The 24,583-nt window shown below is 43.4% G+C and overlaps 1 protein-coding gene across 1 annotated transcript in view; it reads right to left on the bottom strand.

Moving 5' to 3' along the window:
- The window catches only part of LOC149455785 (24-hydroxycholesterol 7-alpha-hydroxylase-like), a 116,825-nt gene that overhangs the window by 21,928 nt on the left and 70,314 nt on the right, over positions 1-24,583 (bottom strand). Inside the window, exons 9-10 of the mRNA XM_089685902.1 lie at positions 23,533-23,628; positions 18,149-18,237 (exon numbers count right to left, since the gene is read on the bottom strand). Of these exons, the coding sequence (XP_089542028.1) occupies positions 18,149-18,237; positions 23,533-23,628 (185 nt within the window). The remainder of the gene's footprint in view (positions 1-18,148; positions 18,238-23,532; positions 23,629-24,583) is intronic.

The raw sequence follows: 24,583 nt of genomic DNA, 5'->3' as shown, positions 1-24,583 counted from the left end.
GCCTGTGTAGTCCAGTCTACTGTGGGCACATCCAGGTACAATCTACTGAGGGTATGGACGTGTACAACTCTACAGGTGGCGCAACCAGGGCCAGTCTATTGATGGTGCGTCTAGGGCCAGCCTACTGGTGGCGCGTCCAAGGCCAGCCTACTGGTAGCGCATCCAGGGTCAGTCTACTGGTGGCGCGTTCAAGACCGGTCTACTGGTGACTCATCCAAGACTGGTCTACTGGTGGCTTGTCCTGGACCAATCTACCGGGGGCATGTTCGGGACCATTCTACTGGTTGCATGTCCAGGGCTAGGTGGCAAGTCCAGAATTAGTCTACTGTTGGCAAGTCCAGAGCTAGCCTACTGGTACTCAAAGCTTGCTGTGTTTTCCATTACACCCAGAGATAAGTCAGACAGTCTATTCAGCTAGCATGATTCCCAGGAGATAAAGTGACCCCTAGCCTTTCAGGACCAGACTGAAGCTTAAAAAAGAAACCGACTGTGTGAAAATGTGCAAGATATTCTGGAATGTATTTAACCCTTTTCTGGATGATCATGTAAACAAGAGCAGTATAATTTATTACAGGCCCTCTTGTGTCATATTTTTTTCTGCCCACTAGTCTCTCCTGCATGTCTTTCTCTCACCCTTCCCAATCTCTTCTTCTCTCTTCTTTCCTCTATCCCCTGTGCCTTCTTTCTTCTGTCCCCCATTTCTTAATTCCTCTGTAGCTTTATCAATGTGACACAATACTAAACTACACAGAACAGGATGGCTTGTCCCTGGACACACACATTGTGTACCCACCGTCTTGCCAACTTAAAAAAACGTCCATTGTAATCCTTTCTAGTAATTAAAAGTGGAAACAAGCCATTTAATTAGCAACACAGATGGTTCAAATGCCGAGTACGCTAAAACGGATATAAGATTATAATATGTGTTTGATATCTGGCTTGGCTACAAGTATTTCCCAAAACTGTACAAGTGAATGCTCAGCAACCAAACCAGAACAATTAAAGTTAAAGGGGAATTCAGGTTTATACCCTGCTGCCTTAATGTTACATAAAAAGAACTGCCATATTGTGATGAATACTGTATGTTGATACACAGATAGAGACCTGTTTGCAGCCCTGGAATAAAGTAACTCATAGCAAATGAATGACAATTCTATTATTATTATACAGGATTTATATAGCGTCAACAGTTTGCTCAACGCTTTACAACATAAAGGGAGACAATACAGCAACAATACAGTTCAATACAAGAGGGATAGGAGGGCCCTGCTCCTTGGAGCTTACAATCTAGGAGGGAGGGGCTAGTGGTACAAAAGGTAATAACTGTGGGGGATGGACTGGTAGGAGGAGTAGAAGATTCCATTATTAGCTGAGGGCAGCATAGGTTTTCCTGAAGAGATAGGTTTTCAGAGATAGCCTAAAAGTGAGCAAAGTAGGCAATAGTCTGATAAATTGGAGTAGAGAGTTCCAGTGGATGGGGGAAGCTCTGGAGAAGTCCTGGAGATGAGCATGGGAGGAAGAGACAAGGGAGCTAGAGAGCAGGAGGTCGTGGGAGGAGTGGAGAGGATTATTTGGGTGATATTTGGAGACAAGATCGGTGATGTAATTTGGGGCAGAGTTATAAATGGCTTTATATGTTATTGTTAGTGTTTTGAATTTTATCTGTTGGGCAATGGGAAGCCAGTGGAGGGATTGCCAGAGAGGGGTGGCAGATACAGAACAATTAGTAAGGTGGATGAGTCTGGCAGAAGCATTCATGATAGACTGAATAGGGGATAGCCTGCGATGAGGTTGGCCAATGAGGAGGGAGTTACAATAGTCAAGGCATGATGTAACCAGGGAATGAATAAATTGCTTAGTAGTTTCAGAGGTTAGGAACGGGCGTATCTTGGAGATGTTGCAGAGGTGAAGTCTACAAGATTTGGACAGTGATTGGATTTGGGGCTGAAAGGACAGATGGGAGTCTAGGATTACACCTAGTACCCTGGCATGAGGGGAGGGACTGATGATTGTGTGTTTGATCTTGATGGAGAAGTCAGGGGAGGGGGCACGGGCTGGGGGGAATACTAAGAGCTCAGTTTTGGAAAGACTGAGTTTGAGGAAGTGGAGTGACATCCATGCTGATATGTCAATACTAATAGTCAACCAAAATTATTTTAATAAAGAAATAAGAAAACAAAGGTTTGAAATAGTTAAAAAAGTATGATTATTTAAAGCATGGTTACATGGGTCGAGCTTGGACCAATGTAAGCATGCATACCTCATACCTGAACCCTGTGTAAGCTGCACATCAATGTAGTAGTCACTGCTACTTCACTGATAATAAAAGTCTTCCAGATCCAATGCTGAGCAGCTGCCCTAGTGCATAGTAACCACAGGGGTATGCTCACTCGGCACTGCCACAATTCAGAGAAATTCTTGTATTTCAGTAAATACAAGGCATTCTCTGATTGGATGAGGTGCAGAAGCGAAGTAGTGATGTCACAAGCACCTTGTCCAAACAGAAAATGCCTTTGTATTCATTGAATTAATTAAAAAAACATTCTGTGAATGGCAGCAATGGTGAGCAAGCGACCCCCTGTGGTTACAATGCTGAAGGGCAGTCACTCAGCACTGGACCCAGATAACTGCTTCTCTCACTGTAATTGCAGGACCTACTACAGGGATTTGCAGCTTACAGAGGTATCAGTCAGGTATGACATATTCATTTATTTCAGGTACTTCTATAGCACTGTCAATTTACGCAGCGCTTTACATATATATTGTACATTCACATCAGTCCCTAACCTTCAAGGGGCGTACAATCTAAGGTCCCTAACTTACATTCATACATACACATACTAGGGACAATTTAGACAGAATCCAATGAACCTATCAGCATGTCCTTGGAGTGTGGGAGGAAACCGGAGTACCTGGAGGAAACCCACGCAGGCACAGGGAGAACATGCAAACTCCAGGCAGGTGGAGCCGTGGCTGGGATTCGAACCAGCGACCCTAGTACTGCCAGGTGGAAGTGCTAACCATTTAGCCACTGTGCTGCCCACATATGTATATTTACATTGGTCCAAACTGGACCAATGCAACTATGCTATAAAAATCATATCTAAATGTCATCTTTAGGGAAAAGATGTACAAATGATATTGCATTGTCACTGCTCTGACCTCGAAACTCCTGAAGTGGAACCAAAACTCTCTGAATCAGCATTAACTATTTTTAAACCGTATGCTGCTAGCATTAATAAAGAGATAGGAAGGTTTATTATATTTACTTGTTTTAAACGTTTTTTACATGTCTTCAGTTGCTTCCTGGTCTCTGGCCTAGGCCAAAATGATGTCATACATCCCAGGAGTCTTCATGGGCACCTTTTCCCCTTTTTCATCTGGAGGGGCTTTCTCAGTTAAGCAAACCCTCTTGCCCGCATGCCTGAGCTAGGGTTATATGGATTACAGGAAGTAAATGCTACATAAATCATCTGCCCTTACTCATGATGGACAGGGCTAGAAATGCTAGTGAGTATTGTTATGTGATTTCTCAACAAAAATAAATCACAGAGGACATGAATAAATAAGCTAGTTTGGATATTAAAAAGCTATTAAATTGTGTTTTCAGTTTGTGGCGCTGAGATAGTGTCTAGTTCCGCTTTAAAATCGAACTCATAAAAATAATATCATGTGGGTACTCCACCCCTGTATTAAAGTGTTACTAAACCCACAACAGTAAAATCAGTCTGGATATGCAGTAAAGCATGCTTGTTATACTCATGGTGGAACCTAAGGGGATAATCCTCTGAATTCTGTAAAAAGGCTGTTTGATCCTGACTTCTCTGATCCTCCCCTTTTTCCAGTGTCCCCCTCTTATCTCCTGATAAGACATATCATGTGAAATCAACCTGCACATGCTCAGTTTGATGTGTATTGCATATGATCAGCAAAAGGCCAATCAGCACTATCCAGACAGAGGTCAGGGGTCCTGCATCCCCCTAGAGCAAAATAAAAACTCCTCCTACAAGCTTTAACATGTGCTCTGCTGGACACTGATAGAAGTCACTGCTCTAACTGCTGATGAGAAAAGGTATTTAGTAGTTTATGTTTACTAAAATAATTGCATTTCCATGTTCTGTGTACTGTAGGAGACCAGATATAGTGAATGTAGGGTCCTAGGTTTAGTAACACTCGGGACACAGCCGATGACATATCACTACACTGGCCTGTTGCCAGTGTCATGTGACCAATCACAGCAGATTACATGTCAATTGTAAACAATGCCATGCCATCCATTGTATACAATTATGTTGTCAGCTGTGACTGGTCAAGGCAGTCACATGATACAGACAGGGCCATTCACAGCCCATCTGTATCATGTGATCAGCTTTGCCCAATCACAGCTAATCACAACAAAAGACTGAATGAATCAGTTTCATTCAGTAACAATGATTGCAAATATCAATGAAATACATTGGTATTAGCAATCATAATGTGTTAAAACAAAAAAAATCCTGATCACTTGCCCAGAGTAGTTCAATGTTACTATGGTAACATTGTATTGCTTTGGTCACAGTGTGCTGAAAAATAAAATAGTAAAAAAAAATGTAATAAAAAAAAAAAAAAATAGAAACAAAAAAATACAAATTCAATTATTATTATTATTTTCACCACAGAAATGTAGCAGAATACATTTTGACCTAAATTTATGAAGAAATGTTATTTATTTGCAAAATGTTATAACAGAAATGAAGAGAAGTGTATTTGTTTTAAAAAAAATTCAGGTGTTTTTTCTTTTATTTAACAAAAAATAAAAAATTCAGTGGTGATTAAATACCACCAAAAGAAAGCCCTATTTGTGTGAGAAAAATGATAAAAATGTCATATGGGTACAGTGTTGCATGACTGCGCAATTGACATTCAAAGTGCGACAGTGCTGAAAGCTGAAAGTTGGCCTGGGCAGGAAGGGGGTATAAGTGCCCGATATTGAAGTAATTAAGGATCTAATGCTCTAGGAGAGCTTGTGATAGAAACAATCACTTACCTCATTCCTCAGCCCCCCCAGGTCTCCCCCTTGCTATTCGCCAAACTGTCCCACAAAACCACACCTCTTCTCCAGTTATGTAGCCTCCCCCTCACTGACATGAGTTACAATGCAGTATCAGCAATCACTTCTGATCCTGCATTCTACAAGTAGATGTAATGGGCCCCATCCACATTCTAGAAGTGTAAGCTATCACCTAACCAAGGAATAAGGCAAGTGTTCCTCTGCTTTACACCTCTCTAGATGAAACGAGAATTAAATCTCAAATACAGGGGAAGGGGGTTATATCTGACTGGATTTCAGCTTTAATTAAATGTCAAATACAGTTGCAATTCGGGAAAGTTTTAATTTACTGAGCCAGAATGTGTTCTTCCTCGGAGGGTTATTCAGAAATATTACAGCAGGGGTAGGCAACCTTTGAGAGGTGGTATGAGGACAGGAAGTTGGGATGAAACATTTTTTGAAAAATCTAATAAAACTAATGTCACTGTAAAAAGGTATAGTGCAAGGGGGGGTCAGGAGGGCACAGAAGCAGTTTCCTGGTGTTGAGCAGCGCAGGAAAGCTGCTATGCATGATCTACTTGTTTTGGTGCTCTAATCCCCGCTGTAACTCCTCTCTTGTCCATGGTATGGTATGGTATAGGGTGAGCCAGAAGGGCACACCACATGGGGGCTCAGGAGGGCACAGAAGCAGTTTACTGATTGCAGAGCAGCGCAGAAAAGCTGCTATGCATGATCTACTTGTTTTGGTGCTCTAATCCCTCCTGGAACTCTTTTCTTGTCCATGGTATGGTATGGGGTGGGCCAGAAAGGCACACCACATGGGGGCTCAGGAGGGCACAGAAGCATTGTACTGATTGCAGAGCAGCGCAGGAAAGCTGCTATGCATGATCTACTTGTTTTGGTGCTCTAATCCCCGCTGGAACTCTTTTCTTATCCATGGTATGGTATAGGGTGGGCCAGAAGGGCCCACCACATGTGGGCTCAGGAAGGCACAGAAGCAGTTTACTGATTGCAGAGAAGCGCAGGAATACTGCTATGGATGATCTACTTGTTTTGGTGCTCTAATCCCTGTTGGAACTCCTTTCTTGTCCATCGTATGGTAGAGGGTGGGCCAGAAGGGGACACCACATGAGGGCTCATGAGGGCACCGAAGCAGTTTACTGATTGCAGAGCAGCGCAGGAATGCTGCTATGGATGATCTACTTGTTTTGGTGCTCTAATCCCCGCTGGAACTCCTCTCTTGTCTATTCCACATGATGTCATCCACAAGCTGTTGAACTGGAGAGGAGGACCAGTGGGGAGCAGGGCAGTACACCTCTAGGGATTAGGGTTGCCACCTCATCCCTTTAAAACCGAACATATATTAGTTACACAGGTTCTGTGGCTCATTAAGGTGGCAATTAAACACACTTAGCGGCTTATCTACATTAAATTAGCCTCAGAGCCTGTGTAATTATTATGTGTTGAGGTTTAAAAGGGATGAGGTGGCAACCCTACCGGGGATGAGCTCAGGTGCATTTGGACAAGAGCCCAAATCCACCTGAGCTACCCTGCCTGAAATCTGTCAAAGCCGACAGCAAAACAGGCAGCAGAAGCATTCCCTGCCACACAGCTGCACATAAACAAAGGGCGTGCTGCGGGCCGGGAATGCCTCCACCGCCTAGGGTTGGATTTGACACCTTCCTAGCCTCAGAGCTCAGGTGGCCAGTACGCCCGAGCTCATCACTTCCCTGCACAGTCCGGTCACTCTGGAAAAGCACCTGCAGGTCGGCAAGGCAGGCTTTTGAATGCAACCTATCACCTGCCTGCGGTCGACCATTAGATTGCAATCAATGGATTGCTGACACCAGTATCACAGACAACTCAACACAAGAACAATGCTCAGACCGACTATACCACATGGGTCTTCTGAATGTCTTCTAGAGGGTTTCCATTACATTGGGAGACTAAATAAAAAATATATGGGGGTGGGGGGATACAAATTGCTGACCTCTTTGTGAAAATGCTAGTTGCCTGCCTTTTTATCCTTTGGATTATTCAGCACAATTCTCAAATAATAAAACCGATTCATTCTCTTGATTGCCTTGCTTGACCAGAATTATTCTGAAGATATACAGACATGCACAGAGGAAGTGATACCAAATGAGAAACCTTAATCCACTGCACAAAAAATGCTTAATTATGAATTATTCAAATTCACAAAATAAGCATTTAATGTGAAATGAATCAAGGTTCCTCTGCTCAAGCATAACACCTGTACCTGTGTGGGATTGTTTTTTTAAAATTTACTAAATACAGAAAATTATTTTTATTAAGGATAACAGGTACTGAGAGAGATATGTTGACTTGGACATTGTGCTAAATGCATCAAGGTTCTTTTTTAATGTAAATTTGTGCATGTCTGTGCATCTTCACAACAAATCTGATGATCAAGCAGGACAAACAAGGGAATGTAGCAGCTTCATTTTACTGGAATCTTGTTGAACATACCAAGACCACGCATGGCCTGAAAGCTGCAATCCTTGAAGCCTGGATATGGAAAGCTGGCTCCCTTGTGGCAGCAACATTTCTGAAGTCTCTTTTGTCTTCTATTGCTAGCCAAGCACAAATACTGTAGGTTTTAATAGAAAAAAAAATCTAACAGGTTTCTCCATTTATGCTACACTGCGTGGATGGACACATCTTCACTTGTGGATAATGTATTTCGACGGTTGGGTTCGGCCAGGTGTCAAAAATACCTGAACAGCGTCTACATCTGGTTGGATGCAGCCACTGTTTGTCCAACAATTTTGTATATATATTTAATACAATGAACAACAACCCTCAAAGTCCCATTTAAGATACTTCATATCAAGCATAGAGATACTACACCGTTCAGCATATGTCCGATCTATAATATGCACCTAGGTAGCTTCCATGCATGCAGTAATGTGAGTTATGATCTATACTTGTACTCCCATACAGGGGCGGACTGACAACTCATGGGGCCCCCGGGCAATAGGGGATCATGGGGCCCCTGTGTCCTTGCCCAAACTCAAAAAAGCCTATGAAAAAGGTACCAGGGGCATCTCATGGGGCCCCCTACTGACCCCAGGCCCTCGGGCAGTGCCTGAGTTTCCAAATGGTAAGTCCGCCCCTGCTCCCATATTAATGACAGGAAAAAGCTCCTCTCCCAGCCAAAATAACTTCCCTTGAAATACAGTTTACTGGAGGGTTTCTGATTGGCTGACACTTTTGATCTTTCATGAAAAGAATTAGGTTCACTATAGTGTTTACCAGATACAGTCATCCTTTTACCATATAATATGCCCTAATTACCAACAATAAATACTTCTTGTTTGGTCAAATCACATTCTTTATCATCCTTAAACATGTAAACAATGTACCCTTTGAAATGTCTAATTAGATAAACAGCCTATTCCCCAAATACCCAGGTGACCTTGCATAAAAATAACATAGCAAAGAGTTCTTTTGATGTGTATATATATTTATTACACACAATATACTACAAATATTCTGTCCGGTTCCTTTGATTTTTCAATTATTGGATGCTGGGTGGGAGGCATCAATCAGGACCACCCAAGGAGCCAATCTAAGGGGATCTTGAAGAACAGTGTATGGTCAGCTTTAGAACCAGACCAAAAATATTCACCCAGTTAAGTGAACACTTTTCATCTGCATATTTTTTTAGATCAGAATTAAATCAGTAATGGCAGCCAGGGCAGTGGATAAGGGGGTTCCCCCAGTCCTCCAGTATGGGGCCCAGGCCATCAGGAAGGGTGATCGGCGGGGGGGGGGGGGGGGAAAGGGGTCAATTACTAGAACCAATCCCCTGTATGGCTCTCTGCAGCAGCTGAGATGCCAAGCACAAAAACTTTAATTTGGATATATTCCTCAACAGCCATTATATTTGCACCACACACCTTTGCAAACCCAGGTATTACTTTATAAAAGTAGTGATAAACAGGGGCAGACTGACACCTCATGGGGCCCCCAGGCAATAGGGGATTATGGAGCCCCTGTGTCCTTCCCCAAACTCAAAAAAGCCCATGAAAAAGGTACCAGGGGCATCTCATGGGGCCCCCTACTAACCCTGGGCCCTCGGGCAGTGCCCGAGTTTCCAAATGGTCAGTCCGCCCCTAGTGATAACATATCCACTGTGCTGAACATAACTTGTACACAGAACAGAACTGTGGGAGGGACATAGTAGCTCCACCCACTAGAGGCCTCCTCCTCCAAAATTACAGGAAGGGCGCAGACAAGACCAGTAACCCTGTACTAGGAGAGACAGCAACAATGACTGGTCTTTATTACAGGAAGCTCCCACACAGAGGTAAAGTTTCACACTGGACTACTGCACAGGTTTGGAAGATATACACAAATCACACCAAGATTCAAGGAAGAATATACATGACTTTTGTATTTAGACAATTTTTGCCTTTCCTGGAGCTCACCTTTTAAGATTAAAAACAACTTTTGAAATTAGATTAACATGTTTGAACTTTTTTGAACTTTTTTGAGATTTCAGTTTAGATCTACTTTAAACTTATATCTGACATAAATGATTCTTTTACAGTCACACCATGGGCCTCATTCATACACGTCTTTTCTATACAGGTCCCAGAGAACTGTTCTCACAGGAAAAATTTGGCTCATCAGTAAAATGTCGGCAGATGAAGAGAAGAAGAGACTCACACTCCCTTGGCCTGGCGCCAGCCAGACATCGGAAAAGTTGCATCGCTTCTTTCAGCCATCGGCAATTGAGATAAGGGCCCTGTGACATCAGCGGCTGTTTGCACATTAAGTGGCCTTCTTGTTCTTTAAACACGGACTCATGGCTGCACTAGGAGGTATAAATAACCTGACGACAGGACGCATCAGCAACACACAGTGAGCAGTCACACGGAACATAAAACACACACAATACTCATATACTATCAACAGAGCATGTCAAAAGAGCCTACTAAATCATCTTCTTCCTAAACTTCATGGATGCTCTAAAAACTTTAATTTTTACATCATTTGCATGTCATTTTAAAAAAAAAAAAAATTCTTGCTAATTCCCAGCAGCTCTCTGTTAGGCCATACAGCTTATCACATTTAATAATTATTGTTGTTATTATTATTTTCCTGTATACAAACATGTCCTGTTATGCTGGATGTACCTTATCTAACTTTTTACTGACTGGTTCCCACTCGAGACAATGGTAATGTCTTATGGGATGGCTGTTTGGTATTGCTCTGCAGAATTCCATGACTAAATAAAGAATTAAAAAAAAAGAAAAAAAAACCTCTTTACAAGAATGTAGCAGGATGTTAGTCTCCCACTGTTTCCCTCTAGTGAGATTTCTGTTGTAGTCAGGGGCGGACTGACCATTTGGAAACTCGGGCCCTGCCCAAGGGCCCGAGGTCAGTAGGGGGCCCCATGAGATGCCCCAGTACCTTTTTGATAGGCTTTTTTGAGTTTGGGCAAGGACACAGGGGACCCATGATCCCCTATTGCCCGGGGGCCCCATGAGTTGAAAGTCTGCCCCTGGTTGTAGTTATAATTTTCTACCACTAGATGTCCCCACCTAGGCTTAGTTCCTTAACCACTTGAGTGCTGGAAGGTTTTACCCCCTGATCCATGATCAGGCAATTTTTTTCCTATTCAGCACTGTGCTACTTTAACTGGCAAGTTCGCAGTCATGCAATACTGTACACAAATTACATTTCTAGCATTTTTTTCACACAAATAGAGCTTTCTCTTGGTGGTATTTGATCACCACTGGTTTTATTTTTGGTTTTTGCAATATAAAAAAACCAAAAAAAGACAGAAAACTGTGAAAATAAAAAATATTTTCTACTTTCCGTCATAAAACATATCCAATAAAACCAAATTTCTTCAAAAACTTAGGCCAACATTTATTCTGTTATATGTCTTTGGTAAAAAAAAAAAATATATCCCAAACAGTGTATATTAATTGGTTTGTGTGAAAGTTGCAGCGTCCACAAACTATGGTATATATATTTGATCCCGATGTACTGATCTCATTTCATGAGGCCCTAAAACGTCAGGACAGTATAAATAGCCCCCAAATGACCCCTTTTTGTAAAGTATACAGTCCAAAGTATGTAGTGAGAGGCATGGCGAGTTTTTTGAAGTTGAAAGTTTTTGTCACAATTTTTTTGAAAATGAGGAAATTGAATAGACCTTTTTGTTCAGAATTTTTTTCTACATACTGTCACCAGTAAAGTACAATGTCATCATATGATTCCTGTGGCAGTGATCAGTTAGGGTCATTGACTGGTGACAGCATTTAAAAAAAAAATAATTAAACTTTTTATTCCATTTTTTTTTTTTTTTTTTTTTAAATTTTAAAAAATACTTTCATAAGGGTAGTTTAATGTCACCATAGTGCCACTGTATTACTCCAAGTGTGGTGATCAGGGATTTTTTTTTTTGTGTTGTCTTTATTTGTGTTAACAATTAAGTTCATTGTTACAGCAAAATGTTCAACTGTCATGAATGGGTTAAACATTCATGACAGCTGTGATCACTAGTGATCTGTGATTGGCTACAGCTAATTACATGGTACAGGGTGCTGTGATTGGCCCAGGTACCATGTGATAGCTGCAGGCCAATCACAGCATAGTCAACACAGCTGTCATGAACGAACAGTGTAGGTGACATTGTGATCATGTGATCACCATGCCCTGAATACTGGGATCTGCATTCAGGACACAGCGGTCACAGGGTCAAGATTCTTCACTCCAACATTCTCTTCTTCTCTAAGGTCCAGTTTGTGGGCAGAGCTTCAGCATCATCATGTACAATACAGAGGCATTACCCTGTATGGTATGCTGAAGAGGCTGGAGTGCAAGCGAGTGGGTTAAATCTTACAGAGACAGCTGTGGGAGAACAATTGTAGAGCTGGAGGGAGCCAGGTAAGAATTTACTCCTTAATCCTCTGCCGCTAGACTACACAAGCAATTCATTCCTGTACTGCGGGAGGGCTCCACTGCAAGGGCGGATTTTTTAATTTCCCGAATAGATGGGGACATCTAGAGGTAGAAAGAAAGAACTACATCCAAAATCTCACTAGAGGGAAACAGAGTCCAACACCATGCTACATACCTGTAAGAGGTTTTTTTTTTCTATGCTCCAGTTTAAAGGACACATTTGCCTTTGGGAGCATGTAGCACCTATATTTAGGGTGTAACATGCTCCAGTAGATCACCCCCGCCCCGATTCTCCCCCTGTGACAGTGAGTGAGGGTTCTTCCCCCCGCACCGGCTGTCACAATTTAATTATAGCCTGTACAGGGCTCCACCCTCATAGCCACATCATTTATTTACAGCGATTCGTGAATGAATGGACTACAAGTACCGTCTTACACTGCGGCAGACGGCTTGTAGTTTTCAATGAACTATGAGGGCACTGGTGAGCGCTCTCTTCGTTGATCTTCCTGCTCTTCAGTAACTGTCTGCCCATACAGAGAGTCTGCAGGAGCCCGACATTACACCTGTGATCTAGAGATCAAGGGTGCAATGCTTTCCAGGCTACTGCAGAAAAAAATTATAAATGAACATTTTTTTCTTCAGAAATATGTGCAATTATTTTTTTCCCAAAAGCTGAACTTGGGCTTTGATCGCTGCCCCAAATTTCCTATTTCATAGTGGCTGCTTTCTCTTGCAGCATCCTATATAGACACACTTGTATGTAGGGACTAGTGTACTGTGTGCATCAATAGAAACACACCATCCTGTAGCCTAGGATGGCAAGCAGGTGCTCCTCCCCGCCACCTTCTACAAGCTAACAGACTGACTGGAGACTACACTGTATGCTTTCATCTTTTTCCTGTGAAGACCAAAAGTTCAGGGAATCAGCGCCGCGAGTGGAAAACCAGAAAGTCAGCAGATAGTTGTAAACTGCAAGTGATGGGTAACAATTTTAACAAAGAGTTTACAGGAGATTGTTTAATTTGGGGCTTGTTCACTGGAAGAACACCACTAGAATATGAAGAAAGCTAGAGAACATTGAGAACAATTGTTTTCTATTTTCCCCATTCGCACTGCAGCACAGCCCGGAGAGCCCTCCATTGCATCAAGTGTCCTCCCTATACATGAGAGTCCTCCATTACATCAGATTTCCCCCTATACATAAGAGACTTCCATTACATCAGAGTTCCCCCATCACAGACCCCCAAATCACACAATCCCCTCCCACCCTTTGGCTCCAGTAGTAGGGCAGAGGGGGAAGGTGAAGGAAGACTGGAAGAGGCAGACTTCCATCTACTGAATGCTGCTTGTGGTCCTGCATACTGCCTGGCCTGGATAAGAGTCTTTCAGTGCTATGGTGAAGGCAAGCTGGCCGGCCCATCTGCCCACTCTATGGCAACTGATAATGCTCATTCACGGCAAACTGGGTCCTGTGCTTGTGGAACCCTGGGGCAAGCCAGATAGCAACTCAGCCGAGAACCGAAGAACACTGTGTAAACATCACACACTTCGGCTACACAGTAGGTATAATGACATCTTCATAGCACCATATATAAAAGATACCCTGGACCTGAATCTCTGCTTAAAAATTGGATTTTTTATATATACTTACCTATAAAATCCATTTCTTGGAATACATCACGGCTATTCATGACTATCTGGGTTATAGACCACCTATAGGTGAATGAACACTGGCCAACCAATCAGAGAGGAGGTCCTCCCCTATACAACCCCTCCTATACTATACTTCAGTATTTGTAGCAAGCAATGACATTCCAGAAAGAGGGACGGGACCTCTGTGTCCCGTGATGTACTCCAAGAAATGGATTTTACAGGTAAATATGTAGAAAAACTCCAATTTTCTTTATCGTACATCACGGGACACAGAGCAGGCTATTCATGACTATGTGGGATGTCCTAAAGCAATAAGAAATTTGAGAGGATGGCAATACCATGATAGCCACCATCCATAATCACTCAGGATTTACTTAGCCGCCTGTAAAACACTGCAGCAAAAGGTAGAATTCTCTGCGGCTCTGACATCCACCTGGTAAAACCTTGTGAATATGTGAACCAAAGACCATGTAGCGGCTTTGCAAACCTGAGCCACTGACGCCTGATGGCGAATTGCCCAAGATGTCCCCACACTCCTGGTAGAGTGTGCCTTCACCCAAAAGGGTGGGACTTTACCTATCAAACCATAGGCTTGAATGATCAACTGGCGGATCCAATGAGAAAGTCACCCTGGGTGCCGCCTGCCCCTTCCTAGGCTAATCTGGCAGCACGAATAGAGCATCTGACCTCCTGACCTGTGCTGATACCTTCAAGAAGACCCTTACAGCACGTACCACATCCAAGCTATGCAGAGATCTTTCTATTGCTGACTGAGCCCTAGGAAAGAATGAAGGCAGAACTATGTCCTGATTGAGATGAAAACTAGAAACCACCTTTGGTAAAAAAAAAAAGTCGGTTGAGGCCGCAACACCACTTTATTATGATGCAAAACCAGAAATGGTTCTTTGCAAAAAAGAGCTGCTAGCTCCGACACCCTTTTTGCAGAAGTGATTGCCAATAGAAACAACACCTTACAAGACCAGTGGAATCTCTCCAATAGGTTCAAAGGATGGCTTTTGCAAAACCCCTAAAACCAAGTTCAGGTCCCAAGGACGCAAAAGCAAATTACAGGAGGAACAATTCACATCACCCCTTGTAAAAAAAAAAGTGTGGACTAAAGAGTGAGACATATTATATTCCTCCCAAATCCTGAGTAAGAGACGCGGCAGCAGCTGCATCGCAGGAAAGGCATAAATCCGTGAGAACTGGTTCCAAAGAATCACTAAGGCATCTACCCCTGCCACGCAAAGGTCCCTTAGCTTGGACACAAAAATACAGACCTTGTTATTGAACCTGGATGCCAACAGATCTACATCCTGGCAACCCCATCACCGGCAGATTTCCTTGAAAACATTGGGATGCAAAGCCCATTTCCCTGGAATCAACTGCCGGTGACGGAGATAATCCGCCTGGCAATTTTCCACACCTGGAATGAACACTGCTGACAGACTTGGAACATATCTCCCTACCCAGTTCAGAATGTAGTTCACCTCCTTCTGAGCACCTCGACTCCTGGTACCACCCTGGTGGTTGATGTATGTGACTGCCATGGCATTGTTGGACTGAATCCTTAAAGAAGAACCCTGAAGCCTAGATGTCCAGTACCTCAGAGCCAGTCTCACTGCTAAAATTTCCAGAACATTGATGGGTAGAACTCTTTCCCATGGAAGCCATATTCCCTGAGCTGTGGCCTCCTCCAGAACGGCCCCCCAACCTGAAAGGCTGGCATCGGTGGTTCCCAACTTCCACAACACTGGCCAAAAGGATCTTCCCTTCTCCAAACTGTGAGTTATCAACCACCGATTCAGGCTCTGCCGCACCTCTGGAGACAGAGATATGCAGTAATCCAGGGCTGGAATCTTCTTGTTCCAAACAGACAGAATGTACCTTTGCAGTGGTCTGGAGTGGAATTAGGAATAGGAAATAGCCTCGATCGAGGACACCATCTTCCCTAGCAACCTCATACAGAAGCAAATTGAAGGATACCCTCTTGGTCTTCAAACTGCAAACCTTGTTCCTCAGGGTGCAACGTTTCCCTGGAGGCAGAAATACCTTTGCCTGAGCTGTGTCTAGGACTATCCCCAAATACTCCAGGCTCTGCACTTACCAGTCCCGCCACAGGTCCCTGACTTCCGTCAGGCACTAACCTTCACCCATCATGACGGGCATTGACATACAGACCTTCAAGGATTCAGTCCCATGCCGAGGGGCCACTGCCTTGGACCCGTATAGCACCCCGCTGCAAGCGCCTTGGTCAGATTTAAAACTGTACAGGGTCCCATCTACGTGGGGACCAGTGTCGTAAGGCTGCATTACAGGCTAAACCTTGAGGATTCTTCTCCTTATTCAGCGAGGCTCGGGTACCATCCATTTTGGCTCACAGCTTTCTGAATGGATCTGGTTAAAGTCCAGGATTCTCCAAAGGAACTTTCAGGCATGCTCCAAGATCTCAGCAACACTTTCAGTGACTATCCACCTTACAGACACTGGCTAAAAAAGGAAGTACTTCCTATATAGGAGGAGTTATATTAATATTATTATTATTATTATAAAGGATTTATATAGCGGCAACAGTTTGCTCAGCGCTTTACAATATAACGGGAGACAATACAGCAACAATACAGTTCAATACAAGGGATAGGAGGGCCCTGCTCCTTAGAGCTTACAATCTAGGAGGGAGGGGCTAGTGGTACAAAAGGTAGTAACTGTGGGGGATGGACTGGTAGGAAGAGTAAAAGATTCTGTTATTAGCTGAGGGCAGGATAGGCTTCCCTGAAGAGATAGGTTTTCAGAGATTGCCTAAAAGTGAGCAGAGTAGGCGATAGTGTGATAAATTGGGGTAGAGAATTCCAGAGGATGGGGGAAGCTCTGGAGAAGTCCTGGAGACGAGCATGGGAGGAGGAGACAAGGGAGCTAGAGAGCAGGAGGTCGTGCGAGGAGCGGAGAGTACGATTTGGGTGATATTTGGAGACAAGATTGGTAATGTAATTTGGGGCAGAGTTATAAATGGCTTTATATATTATTGTTAATGTCTTGAATTTTATCTGTTGGGCAATGGGAAGCCAGTGGAGGGATTGGCAGAGAGGGGTGGCAGATACAGAACGGTTAGTAAGGTAGATGAGTCTGGCAGCAGCATTCATGATAGACTGAAGAAGGGATAGCCTGCGATTAGGTAGGCTAATGAGGAGGGAGTTACATTAGTCAAGGTGAGATATAACAAGGAAGTGGATAAGTTGCTTAGTGGTTTCCGAGGTTAAGAACGGCCGTATCTTGGAGATGTTGCGGAGGTGAAGATATAGGGGAGGGCCTCCCGATTGGTCGGCCAGTGTCCATTCACCTATAGGCGGCCTATAACCCAAATAGTCATGAATAGCCTGCTCTGTGTCCCGTGATGTACGATAAACTGTGAACTCATCATACAGAAATATGACGACATCCTCCATGCCATATAAAACAAATGCTGAACCTGAGCCATTGCTCTGCCCTACCACAATGACAAACTAAAGAAATATGTGTATATCGACCTTCAGACGATTCACTGACTGTGAATGGTGTCATACTATGTAGTGGAAGCACGACTGAGATGACAGCCTCTGAGACAGCACTTTTCAAACAAGCCAGCAAAGGCATCTCCCATATTTCTGTCCTAACAAGTTCATTATAAACCTAAAGATAGCCATGCACTGATCGACACTGGATTGGTTCAACAGTGACCGGACAAATTTTGATCAGTGTGTGGCCATCCTTGCATGTCAAAGGGAAACTTCTCTGAATCAGTGGCTGCAGAGGACCTGCAAAGGCAGAGGGGGTGAAATTCCTCCATCCAGCTTGTTTGTGTGGAATCTGTTCGTTTTTTCATTCAGCCCACAAAGCTGGCCAAAAACTAAAAGTGCTTGGCCAGCTTTAATAATCTATATTATTAAGAAATATTCATTTCCTGCCCATTATAATTCAAGTATCTAAAAATGCTCAAAAGCTTTGTTTACACTTGTGGGTGGGGTTAGTTAAAAACAGATGGTTGAGCTGTGTTTTTAACACCCCCCCCCCCTTCAAATCAAGGCATAAATGAGAACATACACATGATGGTTTGCATCACAATGTAGCAAAATTATCCACATTCCCAGTCGCATTTGGCAATACTGCTTGCTGAGTGTACTCATTCAAGTGAATGGGGCTACAAAAGAGAAAAGGGATGGGGAAAGAGGCGCCAAGCCCGAAGTGAATGGGGCTATGCTGCAAGTGCAAGCTTTAAGGAGTTAAATCATATGGTGAGGAGGCAGCATAACACCTCCTCGCTGCCTGTCAAATGCCCTTGAAAAAGTGATCCACCCTGGATCGCTCTGCAGAGGGCTACCAAATTGTACACAAGCCCTTAAGGCAACCAATCAGATACCTCTTCACATTTTCTCACCTGCACCAGAACAATGCTAGCTGGATTCTGATTGGGTGTTACAAGGGCCACTATTTTTTTTAGCAGCAGTTTTTATTAACAAGTCCTTTTCCATGTCATGAAGTTACACTGACCTGCCAGGACACTGATATTTCCCTCCACCAAAAGCAATAAAGCCAGCCAGAAAAACATTCTTGTCTACCATCTCCTCCGTCCAGCGTTCCTGTGGGAAGAAAGCACAGTTTTTCCAATGAGGCCTTAAGTAAATAATCTCAACTTTCCCTTCCTAGATATGAAATGACGGTCACTGAGCTTTTCTCTTTTTTAGCAACAAGTTTCGTTACCATAAATTATTTTTTTTATTCACTTGCAATGTGGCTTTGAGCTTGGTAGAAATTTTACTATACCAGAGAAAAATCAATTCCATAGTATAGCCTCCTTCCTTGCCCCTCTCTTCTTGTCTAATTACTCTCTGTGCTGGCCCAGCTCCTCAATCCCTCTCTTCACCTTTCTTCATAACCTTTTATGCAGCCACTGGGGGGTGATTAAAAAATACTATAGTGTCACTTCAGTCTGCTGGGTCTACTGACATTACATCCAAGATGGTGGTGCCCAGCAACAGTCTCAGGGAGGCTTTTACAGGTAAATAACATGCATAAATCCCATTAAGTGCACATATAATCTTATGATAAGGGTTTTGGAATGAATCGTCTGTCACAGTGTTTCTTTAAAATGGAAAATCAGAAAATTTCCAGAAAATTTAACAAAAAAAGATAGGCAAAGAGCAATACTAAAACTTTAAGTTGAAGTCCAGGTGTGGATTTTTGGCATAAGTACAACAATCCAACGTGAACCAATGTAACTATGCATATTCCTAGATTGTAAGCTCTAACAAGCAGGGCCCTCTGTTTCCTCTTGTACCAAATTGTATTGTAACTGTAATGTCTACCTTCATTCTGTTAAGCGCTGAACCTGTGGGATTCCTTTTGTAGCAGAGGAGGACTGACCATTCGAGCACTCGGGCACTGCCCGAGGGCCCGGGGTCAGTAGGGGGCCCCATGAAATGCCCCTGGTACCTTTTTTATAGGCTATAGTGTGGGCAAGGACACAGGGGCCACATGATCCCCTATTTCCCGGGGGCCCCATGAGTTGTTAGTCCGCCCCTGTTTTGTAGTATTTGCTGCTACTCCACTGTCTTCTGGATCCTATGCTGAGAGGCTGCCCTGCTACAAAGTAACCAAAGGGGGGTACTCACTCAACCCCCTGTGCCATTTACAGAATGCCTTGCATTTTCTAGATGAATACAAGATGTTCTGTAAATGGACGAGGTGGAGATTGTGACATCATTGCCCCACCCCCTCATCCAATCAGAGAATGTTTTGCATACATTGAGAAAATGAAAAGTGTTCTCTTAATGGCACCGATGCTGAGTGAGTGAACCTCTGTGGTTACTATGCAGCAAGAGAACCACTCAGCATGGGATCTGGAAGACAGTGGTGATCCCTGGAGTAGAGGTGTATACTACAGTAATTTCCAGCTTCTGAAGGGATTTCACAGGTATGGAATATGGATTACATTGGTTCAAGTTGGATCATTGTAACTATGTAAAATAATCCATACCATACCTGGAATCCAACTTAAACACAGCAAGCACCACTGTAACAATGGCGGCTACTACAGTGATTATCCACTTTAACAGGAATTCCGTCCCACAGGTATGGAATATGCATACTTACATTGGGCCAAGCTATGCAAAACAAACCATACCTGGAGTTGAGTTTTAGAGATCTCTTGCCACCCGTGTCTGTGTACAGCCCCCTCCTCTAACCACTTCATAGTCACCAACAGGGTTACAAGATAAAGAATGATGAGTAAATAAACCCCTCACCAAGTGAGTCATAAACATATAGCATTTATTGTACAGACATAATTGTTTACAAACCAAAAAACACAGGGTTTTGCATCTTTTTCTGTCTCATATTACCAAATAGCTTGAATGAAATATTTTGCATGCAAACATACTGTATATAATATATGGCATCCCAGTTTATTTATTGTACAGATATATTTGACATGAGCCATTTTCGAATATGAGATAAGAATGACAAAGGGCCCTGTGATATTGGTTTTTAAATTGTCTGTGAAATCTCTCATTTATCCAGGTCATGGGATCTATAGCTATACCGAACTCCCCTCCAAGCTAGAGGTCTATTATTTGTAACCTATGTAGCCAGAAATAAAGACTGGGCAGCCTTGGGTATGCTAGTATTACAGAACAGCATAGATGATGATAGAGATATTAAAAACACCCCCAAGACAAGGGGGGTTAGAACTTGAGGGTCACATATCTTCCAAAGACCCACACCCTAACATCTATAGGAGTAAAAAAAGACACAGAAATAAATGTGCTGACAATACATGGACATCAATAAATAAAAAATAAGAAAAAGTTGCCAGTTTAATGGCTACTTAGACCAAAAGGTCTACATAAAATGGCTAGGCGTTACAGCCTGGTAAAAAAAAAAAGTTGCCCTGGTCTCGACCAAAAGGCCTAGTCTAGGGCCTATTCTCACAGTGGGGTCCCAAACCCATAGTGATACTAGGAGCAACTCCAGGTCACCACCACAGGGGGTGTGTAACACTGCAGGGAGTCCCATAATGACAGCAGAGTACCCCTACTGGACACTGAGAAGAACAGATAATACAGTTGATCTTAGTCAAGAGGGTGGCTAAAGGGTCAGTCCATTCAAAATGACTTTTGAAGATTTTGGTAGACGCTGGAGAATTAGACTACCTGACCATTTATTTTGCTCCTTTATGTAGCACCCTCCTAGTTGCTGGTTAAAGTAAAACTTAGTTGGCTCTCCTGTTGGCAGTGGTGCAAGGGTGCATTGTTGTTTAGGAGGCTGTGCAGAGCTTTACAGGCTGTGGCCTTGTTACCTCCTCCTGTCTTCTGGAACTGATTGGAAGTCTCCAAAACATGGTGGGTGGGGGAACAGAGGCTGCAGTCTGAATATTAATGGAACTTTCATCAATCCTTGGGAAGGCTGGCGAAGAAGGTGGGAAAGCAGCCCATAAATGTTCTGAAGTCTGGGTGCAGAATCCAGGGTCCAGCAGTCGGGAGGTGACCCTTTTGCCGGGGGCTCTGCTCCTTCAGGCAAAAAGGAGAAGAGGAGGAGAGGTGGAGGAAGGAGGGAGAAAAAGGCCCAAAGACCAGCGGCTCATTCGGAGGAAAGTGCGACATCTAGAACTCTCTGTTGCTGAGATCTCTACACTTACCTTTCTGAACTCACTGGAAGTCTCCAGAACATGGTGGGTGGGGGAACAGAGGTTGCAGTCTGAATATTCATGGAACTTCCACCGATTCCTAGGAAGGCAGGCCCACAAGGTGGGGAAGCAGCCCATAAATATTCTGAAGCCTTGCAGTCTGGGTGCAGAGTCCATGGAGTTCAGCAGTCAGGAGTGACCCTTGTGCTTGGGGCTCTGCTCCTTGGGGCACATAGGAGGAGTGGAGGAGAAGGAGAGGGATTCAGGAACTCACAAAGCTTTAACTTCAGCTAGGCTTAGCTGTAGACTCCTAGCCAAGTCAGAAGCAACTTTTCCAGCAAAAGACCAAGACAGCAGCCCTCTGGATCCTAGGAGCTTCTTAAAGGGACTGAGGGCGATTACAAACCAGCCGTTACCCATATGGGAGAGGACAGTGAAGTGCAATGCCTCATGTGTCTGGAACCAAGTGTAGCTCAAGTGCAGTGCAAAACAGACCGGAGTATGCTAGATCTCTAACCTTGGGACCAGAGCAGCCAGGTGCCATGCAATACAGCCAGGTCCCGTGTGGTAAAGACAACCACTTTGTACTTTTATCCCTTGTTGCTGCTGCACTACCATCCCCTTGTTGTGGAGCATAGTTCTCAGTTTGGATTAGAGCAACCAGAGACTTATCAGGTCCTCTATTGTCTGTTTGAGGTTTGACAGTTTGCTTCAGTTCTGGGTATCCCATGCACCCCCACTTCCTATCCAAGTTCAATGTTCCTAAAATAAACACCAATAACCAAAACCCCTAGACTGTTTATTGAGCCATCTGGAGGCCTGTGAAAATACCATTTGCCTGAATGTGAGGTAGGGGAGAAAGGCCCCAAAAACATTGGCTCATTCAGAAGTAGTGCTATATCTAGAACTCTCTGTTGTTGGAAGTCCCTGCAGTTACCTTTCTGAATCTGCATACCTTCTGGTGCCAATATGAGGAATTTCCACTGTGCCCATTATTTGTACAAGTAGTTAGTCACATTTAACTAGACTCATTTTGTAAGGATGAAGATGTTTCATAGCTTATCCAAGCATAGCATAGCTTTAATCCAACCACCAAGGAATGTGAGGACTGTCCAAGAACACAATGCAAGGTGTGAAAATCCTGGAACCACCTTGCTCTAGAGAACATATTTTCACACTTGGTGTCATAAATTTACATATATACAGTATGTGTTAATCCAATTTACATGGCTGAAGATGTGATTCAATTTCATTCAAATCGCCAGGGTAGAGACTTTAAACGGCATCATATGTAGGAAACAGATGGTGTCATAGACCCCCATCTCTGTTTAGAGATGGTTGTTCCAGTTTGAAGTAGATGACCTCTTTCATGCCTCTTGCAAACCAGTTGTCCTCTGTCCAAACTGTGCACTGCCCTGTTCTTGAAGGAAGGTCTTAAAATGTAAAATTTGCCCTCCATTGTTGGGCTATTTATTTGTTCAGAGGTTGCTTGGTCTCCCCAATGTACAGGTCTTTGCATTCCTCACTACACCACACATACCAAGTTACTTGACTTGAGTTTGGGTGTTGGGTCTTATGGATATACGAACTTCAGTCTGTCAGTGTGTTGCTGGACTTTAAAAATGCAGTGGTCCAATGTTTGTGCAAAATCCTTCTGAGTTTTTAAATTATTTATTTAAATAATTTTTGTTAATTTGCAGTTTACTCTTTGTATAATAATAAAATAATATAGGTTTATAATAAGGAATACATCTAAAACTCAGAGAGGGGTTTATTTGCCCATCATTCCCATATCTTGAAACCCTGTAGATACGTTTGCCTTTAATGGCTTCGGCATCATCTCATCAATATTTTCTAAGCTGCCTTTGCATTTCCATTAACTGGAGATCAAGGCCATTCTGATGTATACAAAAGCCTGGGTACAGGGGCCCTAACTGTGGAAGCTTGCTGACTAGTGGGGAATGGACACATGGATGACCTCAGGAGTGTTTTGCTGCTTCTTCATTGTCTAAGTCACAAATGGGGGTGGGAAGGTGACTAAGCTGTACTGAATATGTGTGGTAGAATGTGTGAATGGCTGAACAGAACTGAAAATTATTTGACAGGCTAAACAGTTCACATATACTGTATGTCCCTTAAATGTGCTTTAGCTGCTGGGTGGAATTTGGCTTTAGATCCTTAGTTTATCTTTAACATTGCATAGCAAAGTCACCTTACACATGTGTTCCAGTGCGCCCATTTGGTAACTTACTGGTTTAAATTTTTCAGGATCTGGAAAATATTTTGGGTCCCGATGAATCCAATATGGAGACAACATCAACAGGTCCCCTGGAGGAATCTCATAATTCTGCAGAAAGAATAAATAAAGCAATGGGTTGTGTCAGGCAGACTGCCAAGCTTTGACCTGTGATTTTAAGTGAAAGCACAATACAGAAGCAAAGGCAATAGACTCCTTTTATTGAATGCAATGCACAGATGTGAATACAAAGGGAAGAAACTGAAGACACATAAACATAGAATGATCAAGTAGCATGTTACCTACAGATCAGTTTAAATTAGCGAAAGACATTATTATTATTATTATTATACAGGATTTATATAGTGCCAACAGTTTGCTCAGCGCTTTACAATATAAAAGGGAGACAATACAGCAATAATACAGTTCAATACAAAATGGCCCTGCTCCTCGGAGCTGACAGCAGGATAGACTTCCCTGAAGAGATGGGTTTTCAGGGATTGTCTAAAAGTGGACAGAGTAGGCAACAATCAGACAGATTGGAGTATAGAGTTCCATGCACATTCTTGGTGCATCCAAACAAAAAATGTGTATAATCTTATTTGTTTGCACTCTTTAGAAAGCCCTGCCCTATGCCAGCATGTTAATCTCTGTGTGCAAGCACTGGTCTCACTGCAGAGGTGACATGCCCCCTGCTGAGTCAGAGCTAGAGGTCTCCAATCAGCAGGGAGTATGAGCTATAGGTCTGACCACGGGCGGACTGACCATTCGAGCACTCGGGCACTGCCCGAGGGCCCGGGGTCAGTAGGGGGCCCCATGAGATGTCCCTGGTACCTTTTTCATAGGCTTTTTTGGGTGTGGGCAAGGACACAGGGGCCCCATGATCCCCTATTGCACAGGGGCCCCATGAGTTGTCAGTCCGCCCCTGGGTCTGACTCAGTAGAAGGTGTGTTAGACCGCTACTGAGAGACCACTGCTTCCCCTTAGACAGCAAGGGTCCTTTTGCTACAGCATGCTGGCAGTGGCTGGGCTTTTCCACTCATGATGTGGCTACTTTCTAAAGAAA

Source organism: Staurois parvus, unplaced genomic scaffold, assembly GCF_062004578.1.
Source record: "Staurois parvus isolate SC_StPar_1 unplaced genomic scaffold, SC_StPar_1.0 ptg000388l, whole genome shotgun sequence".
Lineage (NCBI taxonomy): Eukaryota > Metazoa > Chordata > Amphibia > Anura > Ranidae > Staurois > Staurois parvus.
The sequence above is the reverse complement of the archived record's forward strand: the minus strand, read 5'-3'. Positions and strand labels throughout refer to the sequence as shown.